Below are 11365 nucleotides of genomic sequence, written 5' to 3' on the forward strand. Positions count from 1 at the left end.
AAGACAAGACTTACTTATATTAGTCATTTGCTTTATCGTGTAAATATTATTAAGCGTTGGTGTTTTTATTGAGTTATTTAGTAGTTATATTGAATATGATCATAAAGCGCAAGTAGTTATAGTACGTTTCATTCCATTATTTATTTCAAGTAACATAGCGGTATTAGCTATATCTTAAAGAGTTATCTCCCATTTTTAAGAATAAAATAAACAGCGTCAAATGCAAAATTATTGAGAATGTGTATTTTATTAACTATGAAGGCTAAAAGGTAACAATCTGAGATGTGTATATTGTTTTAATAATTTGCACAGTTTAAGTATGCGTTTGAATCATGTATAAATGTTTGTTTTATAAAGTCAGAACGAGAAATGAAAATAAAGCACAGTTCTCTCTTTGTTTCCATATGCATTTTTATGGTCCAGATTCCATTGTTGTTTATTATTATCATGTTTTTATATTCTTGTGTTTAACGTAATAATGTTCTGTTTATGCATCATTAATTTAACCTTGTTTTAAAGTGAATAATTTGGTTACCCTAGCAACACTTTATTTAAATCCAAAAAGAGGCTCTTGTCTCATGATGACATTATTTGGCATCAGCACATTAATTTAATTGAGTTAGTTAGCTCCCCCATTTTATCTTTATTGTTTTATAATGCGAATATATATTTTCCATCGTTATATTATTCTGCATTCAATTTAAATGACTAATGTTTATTTCAATTATATATGTATGAACTTATTATGTATTGTTTATCATGTATGCACTTGAACATTGACCAGCAATTAATAAAGATCTGTTATTTTACAAAGAATTGGTTTTTTCATTCCAGCAATTATAGCCAATTACCAACAAACCAACAAAAACAAACTATTCCACGTTCACAATATAGACTGTTTGTTTAAGACAAAGTGTTAATCTTCGTCTTAGTAGGAAAACGAATAGGAAAATTTTAAGTCCTTTAGCTGATGGATAAGAATTTGGATTCGCATCTTTAGTAGAAGAGGGGCGAAAGATACCAAAGGGACAGTCAAACTCATAAACCTAAAACAAACTGACAACGCCATGGCTAAGAATTAAAAAGACAAACAGAAAAACAATAGTACACATGACACAACATAGAAAACTAAAGAATAAACAAAACGAACCCCACCAAAAACTAGGGGTGATCTCAGGTGCTCCGGAAGGGTAAGCAGATCCTGCTCCACATGTGGCACCCGTCGTGTTGCTTATGTGATTACAAATCCGGTAAATAGTCTAATTCGGTAGGTCACATTCATGAAAGGGAAGCGGATTGTAGTTACGACGTAAGGAACATATCCGATATCATTTGTGAAACGGTTATTCCATAACGGTCAACCAACTCGTGATGGCGTCCGTAAAATTTACGAAGGGATGATTTCAACTTCACCATTTGGAACTCTTGGTTTAATAGCTTCCTTGTGAGCAGTAACCCTCTATCAAGAAAATCATGATAGGAAATGCAAGCACGGGAATATCGTATCAATTGGGAGATATATACCCCGTATGCAGGTGCTGCTGGAATGTTGCTACTTAGAAATGGAAAGTTCACAATTGGAAAGCTGAAATCATCTCTTTTGTCGTAAAGTTTTGTAGATGTTCCGTTGAAATATAATTGACGCAAGTGAAATAACTCTACAAAGCTACCTTTAAAACACAATACAATTGATATACAAATCTTATTTTATTTAAAATTTTAATAACTATCACTACAAACCATTAAAGTCTGAAATGGCCTATATCTGTACTCGACTGTACTGATTTTTACTTGACCAGTCTGAATTGGTCTGACTTTTACTTGACATTAGTCGACCCCAGTCTGAACCATACTTGACTGTACTGAATCGTACATGAGCCTTTTCTTTGCCGTTGAAAATAGTCTGAACTATTACTCGACCAATCTGAAACAGTCTTAACCTATTCTCGACATGTACTCGACCTATTTTCCAGTCTAAACCATACTAAACCAAAGGTCTGAACAATACTCGACCAGTCTGTACCATACTAGACCAAAAAAAACTCTACTGTTTTCACAGTTAAAATAAATTTCTTTTCAACTGACATATATAACAACAGCCAATAAAATTTATAAAAGATTTTAACCTTATAAAAGAAATATATCTCTGATTATATTTAGGATAAAAAAATATATTATATATAACTTATATAAAAAAAAGGATAAAATTAAATAAATAAGTAAAATTGTTTTTTCTTATTAATGGTGATCTCGAAATATAAAGTATAACCTCTGCTTGGGGGCAAACTCATAAATAAGATCACACCTGGTCAGAGGTATTAAATTCTAAATAACATTGATTCAAAATTGCAACATCCTGTTTAAATTAAATAACAAGTCCTTTCGAATATACATGTATGTACTAGATAAGTAATACACGAATTTAAGAAAATAGGGCTTTTTTTACCTGTAAAACACACATGTACTGAGGTAATTAGAACATATTAAAGTGCTTTATGTATGCCATGTTAATTTGCCAAAAAAATACTTAAATTAATTGAAATTGTTTTTTACTGTTACTTTGGAATACATTTCCTTTTGTAAAAAGGTTATCAAGGATTGCTATGGAAATTCTATTATAATGATTATATAAAACAAAACAATTAAGCTCTCATTTTTTTGAAATTTATTAAGTTGTTTTATATACTATTTTATATATATCTTAATAAAAAAAACATTCACTGCATTACATTTTTGCATTACCTGAACTCAACTGAAACCATAAAGCTATACATTTTTGTACTAGGCTTAAATTAATGGAAAAATAGTCCATTAAAACAATTCCTAAATTGATCAATTTCAGTTGATAGATACAAAGAATAGGTCAAGTTTGGTTAAGACTAGGTCGAGTATGGTTCAGACTAGGTCGAGTATGGTTCAGACTAGGTCGAGTACGATTCAGACTAGGTCGAGTACAGTTCAGACTCGTATAAAACGGTTAAGTACTGGTCAAGTACACATTCAGACTGTTAAGTATGGTTCAGACTACAGTCGAGTATTATCAAGTAAATCTCAGACGAATTCAGACTGGTCGAGTAAAAATCAGTACAGTCGAGTACAGATATAGGCCATTTCAGACTTTTAATGGTTTGTAGTGTATGATAGGCCAATTTAATACGCATAACGAAACTACAAGTTTATCTTGGTTTGAAGGTATTGATACTAAGAATAAGAATTATGTCATTTAAAAACACACATGAATGAATAATATATGCTGCCTATTTGTTCGACAAACTTCTAAGTCGCTGGAATTCTCGAAGACTGAAAATATAAAAAAGAACAAGTCATTCATTTATCCATGTAATTGGTGTCTTTATTGTATAATGAAAGTAACACTAAAAGAAATATCTTATTTTGTGTCAGCAGAAACTTTTTACCTTAATTTTGTTATTGTCTTTATTTTTGGGGAATTTATAAACCACGAGCAAACGAGATTTTAAATGTAAAAGAAACTTATCACTTTAAAAAATATTTCAAATATTTATGTAATTTTTGGTATGAATTGAAAGCTTAAAGACCTGGAATTATTGTTGAAAGTTTCATTTTCTATAATAAAAAAGTTATATGTAGTAAAAGGGCATAATTTGCCGCCTTTCTATCAGGTCAGAGAAACCTGGTTTTGTACTCCCAGGAACCGATGCACACTTATATGCAATTAAAAGTATGTTGATATTCTTAACAACACCATGCTTTTAAAAACACCATGGTATGGGTTTCTTTTGACAAGGAATGACTGACTTTAATCAAACTAATGACAAAATTGCAATGAATAGATAAAGGCAGATGTGGTGTGAGTGCCAATGAGACAACTCTCCATCCAAATAACAATTTAAAAAAGTAAACCATTATAGGTTAAAGTACGGCCTTCAACACGGAGCCTTGGCTCACACCGAACAACAAGCTATAAAGGGCCCCAAAATTACTAGTATAAAACCATTCAAACGGGAAAACCAACGGTCTAATCTATATAAACAAAACGAGAAACGAGAAACACGTATATATTACATAAACAAACGACAACTACTGTACATCAGATTCCTGACTTAGGACAGGTGCAAACATTTGCAGCGGGATTAAACGTTTTAATGGATCCAAACCTTCTCCCTTTTTCCGAAACAATAGCATAACATCACAACATAGAAAAACATACGATAAAATATCAATTGGCAGACTTAACTCAATCAAAAAACGTATGATTACACAATGAACGAATAAATTTGATCTGCGATATCTGAATACAAATGCACAGTTAAATAAATATTAGAGACAAACATTCATGACCAAAAAGCTGACAAACAAATTCAAACACACTGAGAAATATTTAACCAATCAATGTTCACTATAGAAAAAAACCGGTTTTTTATAATCTTGAAGTTTATACAAATGTTGTAAGAATAAGTGAAAAATTGAGGATATTACAAATAATCAAAGCTGGTGTACAGACAAGATCCATATAAATAAAAAATAACAAAAAAAGCATTATAAACAGTATCAACAGGTCGAATTAACAAGAAAATACGATTTGAGAGTACTCGCAGTTACTGACAGCTAGTTAAAAGCCAAAACCAATTAATAGTAAAAAATCATGCATCAGTTACTAAAATCGGCTAAAACACATCACAGGGATTTAGTATTTTAACGTCATTAATAGTCAAAGAAGACATGACTTGTGCAATGCCAAAAATAAATGTATCGACAGGTAGTAGTATAGTGAAGAGCGACTTCTATAGAAACAAAAGTTAACGTGTCTGTGTCTCTATACATCTCGCCTCAAAAGATAAGGAAATTTAGTTATGTTTTAATTTGCTAATGACAAAATCAATATTAGTGCCAATGTGAACTATATTCAGAGATCTAATTACAATATTGGTACGATAACCCTTACTTATAAGTTTGTTTAAAGGTTCGATGAGTTTACAAGGATCACATAGTGATTTCCTCGCTTTAAGTACAATATTACCATAAAATTTAGGATGTGAAATACCATTTTTAATAAGCTTTCTACAGGTATAGCCAAATTTACTTATCAAATCTTTGTATCTATGAAAGAATTTAGTAAAAGTTTTAAGTAATTTATGGTATCGAAATCCCTGACACAACAATTTACCAGTGATGCATTGATTACGTTCGTTAAAATCTATGACATCAGAACACACACGGGCAAACCGAACGAGTTGCGATATATAAACACCGTATGATGGAGCCAAAGGCACATCGCCGTCTAAAAAAGGAAAATTAACAATAGGAAATGAAAAATCGTCTCTTTTGTCGTAAATTTTAGTGTGAAGTTTCCCGTTTGAAATTGAAATGTCTAAATCTAGAAAAGGACAACTGCTGCTGTTTTTGTTAGATTTAGTTAAAGTAAGTTCGTTTGGGTAAATTTCTGAAGTATATTTAGAGAACTCTGGATTATTCAACGAAAAAATATCATCCAGATAACGGTAGGTATTTTTGAATGTATCAACCAAATGTAACAATGATGGGTCTTTACTGAGTTTGGTCATAAACTGAGATTCATAGCAATATAGAAATAAATCTGCTATTGAAGGGGCACAGTTGGTGCCCATAGGAATACCTACTACTTGACGATACACTTTATCGCCGAAACGTACATAAATGTTATCAAGCAGAAAGTTTAAAGCTTCAATCATATCCTCACATTTCCAGTAAGTGTATCTAGCATACTTTCCTTTTTCGTTACAGAAAAAGGCCTTAAACGAGTTACAACAAATAAAATTACAATGAGATTTTTCGAAAGACCATTTTATCAAATTCAAAAACTTTTTCTTTAAAAGATTGTGTGGAAGTGTAGTGTACAGAGTAGAAAAATCATAACTGTCAACAGAATTGTAAGGACCATTGAAAGCATGTATTTTATCTAAAACCTCTAAAGAATTTTTAACACTCCAAAAATAATTAATACCATTATTTTCATAAGCTTTATTACAAAAGTTAATAACCAGTTCTTTGATAGTAGTAAGGGAGGTGGTTAGAAGCACTGATAGATTAGTAGTAGAACACTTACTCGAAGCGGAGATGAAACGGAATTAAAATGGTTTTTTGTGTAATTTCGGTAACCAGTACATGGTAGGGACTTTCAAATGTTCGGAAGATGCTTTAAACTGGGCAGTGGCAGTGGTATGCTTGTTAACGATTTGACTCTCTGTGGTGCGCACTGACCTGAATGTAGAGGAATTGATAATTTCGTTTTGAAGAACTTTCGTGTAGTATATGCGTCACACCACCACTACATTATTTGCTGCCTTGTCTGCCGGTACGAACACAAACCGCTCTGCGAGTACCTCGAGTTTGTTTTTTATTCTAGAAATGGGTATATCATGGTTCCTATTATTAATTTCAGAATTGTTTTCTAAATGAGATATTCGAATATCAACAGTATTCATAATTTTATTCAAATAACTGTCTAAAGATTTTTTATCGGATTTTTCACGTTTGCACCAATTTTTACAATAGGCAGACAGAGCGTCTTTAATGACCTGACGACACTGTTTCCAATCTATTTTAGATGGAGGACGGTATTTCGGTCCTTTCTTTAGAAAAGTTATGACTTCACGGTCATCGACTATGTTGAGGTCTCCTGTGATAACATGACCATAGGGAACATATTTAAAACTAGATGTTTCGCAATCTCAAGTGGAAGGAACATTATTTTCTATATTGACGTCTGTTGTAATTGACGTATAATTGAAAATCAAATTTCTGCTCGTTTTTTTTATAAGAATACGAAATAATGGGTTGTTCTATATTATCAAAATATGGAGGTATTAAGCTATAGACAGAAGAGTCATTGAATATGCTAGACAAATTAATAAAATCAATACCTCTATTTATATATTTTAATTTGAGAAAATGTCGTTTATGATTTTCAGGTTTATCCATAATAGAAAAAAGCCTGTGATGACAAAAAGCTGTAATAATACGGGTGTATTCATAAAATGGGCTAAAAAAGAAATTTTATCACACTCCAGAAAAATAGCATATAATTTACTTATAGGTATCTGACCCAGTTTGCATAATACTTGATGTCTGCCATTATTCTTTATTATAGATAACAGATCAGCAAGTGTATAATTTATACGATGTTTAATACGTTGATTGCGGTTTTTGCGTTTACCATGAGACCTATTATTTCTAAGTCGTTTATCAACAATATTAATGACATCGATATGAGTTTTAGATATGTTCCCCTGCCCTAATATTTTATCATTTAGACCGAGAGGATAAGCTGTTTGAAGTCTTTTTATCCAAAACAATTCGCGAACTTCGCGTGATTTTTCAAATTGCTTGTGCGATTCTCCTGGTTGTTTTTGAACGGTTTCGAGCGGTTGGAATTTTATATATTTCAGATTATGATTATGCTTATCTAAATGCTGATATACTAAACTTTTGAATTTTTTGGGTCTACGAAAGCGGTACAGATGTTCTTGATTTCTTTTGAAATACTCTCGTCCCGTCTGTCCCACATATTGAATACCACACTTAGGTTGGGTTCAAGTTACCACATATATAAGGTTTTGAGTTTTTCAGGTAATATCACAGGAAAAGGAGAGCGAAAAGGTTCTCCCGTTCACTGTTGACCTTATAGTATTTTTAGAAGTTAATCTAAAACATGTTAGTCATTTTTTGGCATTGCACGGGAAAATTTGTGGATATCCACGTGCATTTTTGTTAAATAATCTGGCTGTAGTGGCATTACCAATACGTTTATTTATGCACGTAGATAACCTAGAAGTTGTGTTGTTGATAATATTTTTTCCATTCCGTAAAATCATGATTATTTGTTTTAAATGTTACATATAGAAAGTAATGAATCCTTAAAGGAGCGGTTCGATACCTTAGACGATTGTTACCTTTGTTTATATTTATTTCAATTTTTGGGCGCAATAAAACGTCTTTTTGTTCCTCGTACTTAAATTAAAAAAAAATATGTCGCTCTTTTTATACGTATACTAAATGTGTTATTTTATTTTACCGTAAAGCATTTATCTTGATAAAACCGGTAGCATCTGTTGGTTCATAATCACCTTGAACATCCATACTACAAAGAAGAACACATCTTTTTAACATGTCATCACGAGTATGATAAATCCATCATATGTTACCCTAGTAAGACATATTTAATCCACAAATCGGTGTATTTACCTTTCGAAGAAATGATTTCAGTTATATATATGCAGAGGTGAACTTATATTCATGTATCTAATTTCGTTTACAAGAGCTATGTTTAATTGTTCATTTGTGTTGTCTCGAGTGCAAATAAGCTTTGGAAATGCATGTCGGGAAATGCAAACCCTGGTCATGCACATGATTTCACTCCGTTTGTAGTTCATGTTATTTCCGTCGTTTTCAATCTTATTATGTCTGATTATATTTTGCATCATGTCTACAATATGTTCTAGTCAGATACATTATTATCCTTTCCGAACCTTGTCCCTGTAAAATTATTTATTATTGTGGAGTCTTTGTTGGAGCTATCAAATTACATAAGTGACAAATATTTATCAAATGATTTATAAAAAGAAAGTGTTTACTGGTTTTTGACCTACCTAACTAATTCCTCGTTGTAGAGAGATGTTGGTGACGTTCTACCAAGAACGTAGACACAACCTTTGTATATTTTTAGGTTAACAGAACCTGTTACACCGTCCTGGCTCTTCTGTATGCACGTACGTGTAAACTCACATTCAGGACTGATCCAAAATCCTAAAATTACAATTTGAAAAAATATACACAAATGCTACATAATGGCGTCGTCAGTTTATTTTCGATCTATGAGTTTGATTGTCCCTCGGGTACCTTTCGCTCCTCTTTGAGTACACATTCAGTATGTAAAATTTGTGAAAAGGGAACAGAATTGTTATTAAGACATAAGGAACATATCCAATATCATCTGTGATACGAATAATTCATAACGAATTTAGCATGGGGAAAAGCGCAAAAAGTATAGAGCGTAAAAGGATTTCTATAGAAAAAACAGCAGTCAATAATAGTGACTGAAGATATTGGGGATATTTTTATTAAAGAATCAACATCTGACGAAAACCACAGGTTGAGGATATATAATCACAATAATTTTGAAGCCCATATGTCACAGTAATAAAAAGGATAGCTTAAATCTGTAGAAAACGTCAATTGAACATCTACACCTGCCAGAATGAAGGCCAAAAGACGGGAAATAGGTGAAATAATATTATTAAGAATTTAATACCTTACCTCTGTATACTTGATCAGCAAACTTTATATCAAGGTCTCTTTTTATTCTTCTTACTTCCTAGACAAATATTGAAACAGTAAACAATGAAGACAACCGACTGTCTTTATGAATATGTTAGGCTATATTCCTTGTTTTGTGTATTTCATTCAAAGGAATTAAACATAGAAATTTTGTTAAGTATGCTGACTTTTCAATATTTGTTTGACTATTACAACTATATATCTAAAGACTGAAACAATTAACACAGGTTATTTTGTAGTCATCCGATTAATTAAATCGATATAGTTTATTGAATGCATTCATTAACTTAATATAGTGTTGCTGTGTTACGTTCTTGTAAGTAATGTTTGCACACACTATTTGCCGTTTACATTACGTTTTCTAGGATTAAGAACCATACAAATGGTTTGACCACTCGTGTTAATGTGATAAACTAAGCTCAAAGAGCCAGTCTTAATCTCATTTGCTATTGGCTGTATATTTTGTTTCTATATATTCTATTTCTCATTTGTCGTTCCCTCAAGATGTTATGTTGTTCCCTCAAGATGCTTTGTCGTTCCCTCAATATACTATGTTGTTCCCTCATAATAATATAATTTTATTGCTATGTTGAGGGAACGAGATAACTATCTTAGGGAACAACATAGCATCTTGAGGGAACGACATATCATCTTGAGGGGAAAACATAGTATCTTGAGGGAAAGACATAGTATCTTGAGGGAACGACATAGCATCTTGAGGGAACGAGATAACTATCTTAGGGAACAACATAGCATCTTGAGGGAACGACATATCATCTTGAGGGAAAAACATAGTATCTTGAGGGAGCGACATAGTATCTTGAGGGAACGACATAGCATCTTGAGGGAACGAGATAACTATCTTGAGGGAACGATATAACTATCTTGTGGGAACGACATAGTATCTTGAGGGATTGTCTGCCTGGGATAAGAACGTCCTTATTATTTAGAATGATTCATACTTTTGCAAACAGTATTTTTTTTTTATAAAATGACAATATAATAGATATATATGATAAAACCAAAGTGGTGATTAACTACAGAATAAAAACGGATACATTACATAAAACAACCTAAACTATCACATACAAATTCACAGACGAGTTAGCCAAAGCCATTAAAATAGTTTTATGTTTTTCATTTATTGTAATTTTCCTCTTCAAGTTTATGACGTTGTTGGATGAAATTTACAGGGAAGTAAACATATAAGAAGCCACTTTTTCCCAATAGAAACCAAATACCAATGCTAGGTGAACAGAAATACGTCATAATGGAAGGCGACATCCTGTTAAATAGCCACACAATAAAAAAAACTAAAAAAATACAAACAAAAGTACACAAACAAAAGTATACAAAGCAAAATACAGGTCACCAAAAGGAATTGTACTATTTTACCAGAATAAATAAAATAAAAAACTTCACATTGCTCCATGACTTTGGACGTGAGGTCAAGCAAGGTCAGATGAACCCAGAATGATCAGATGCTTACCTTGCAATCATACCATACTCAACATATGATTGTCTTATTGATATCTAATCCATAAAATGTGATTGAGGTCAGGTGAATCAAGTCTAAATGACAGACTCCTAGACGTTGCAAGAAACCCATAAACAAAATACAGTTATCCTATTTCTCATAATTATTGAGCCATTTACAAGAAAAATTACCAATGCAGTCGCTGAACCATGAAAATGATGTCAAGGACAATGGACACATGAGCGACGGAAACATAAGGAACCTAATATACATAAAGTATGAAGCAACCAGGTCTCTTACCTTCTTAAATACGAAAATTTATACAAATAGTTTACGCCACAGTCGGGTTGTAATCACTGTGTCTCGCATTCTTTAATGTTCGTCGCAGGCGAGGCAAAACAAAAAAAACATAAATTTTCGAGTCATCTGTCGGTCTAAATGTCAATTAAATGCATTCAAACTAAAATAAAAAAAATGATGTTTAATTTTTTCTAGCCCTTACCCCACTAAAAAAAGAAATGAAAAGAAAAAGGAAATGACACCGAAGATACCAAGGGGTAAATACAAAACAGTCAACACCATTGTCAAGTGATA

At 32.1% G+C, this 11365-nt stretch overlaps 1 protein-coding gene across 2 annotated transcripts in view; it reads right to left on the reverse strand.

Moving 5' to 3' along the window:
- Window positions 1–3116: 3116 nt before the first annotated feature.
- Window positions 3117–11365, reverse strand: part of LOC143064633 (argininosuccinate synthase-like) — a 64269-nt gene continuing 56020 nt past the window's right edge. The window contains exons 12-15 of one of the 2 annotated variants that reach the window (XM_076237586.1): window positions 9274–9331; window positions 8607–8763; window positions 8033–8098; window positions 3117–3300 (exon numbers count right to left, since the gene is read on the reverse strand). In XM_076237586.1, the coding sequence (XP_076093701.1) occupies window positions 3258–3300; window positions 8033–8098; window positions 8607–8763; window positions 9274–9331 (324 nt within the window). In that variant the 3' untranslated portion in view covers window positions 3117–3257. The remainder of the gene's footprint in view (window positions 3301–8032; window positions 8099–8606; window positions 8764–9273; window positions 9332–11365) is intronic. The other variant, XM_076237585.1, reaches the window with a different exon arrangement.

This window comes from Mytilus galloprovincialis, chromosome 2 (genome assembly GCF_965363235.1).
Source record: "Mytilus galloprovincialis chromosome 2, xbMytGall1.hap1.1, whole genome shotgun sequence".
Lineage (NCBI taxonomy): Eukaryota > Metazoa > Mollusca > Bivalvia > Mytilida > Mytilidae > Mytilus > Mytilus galloprovincialis.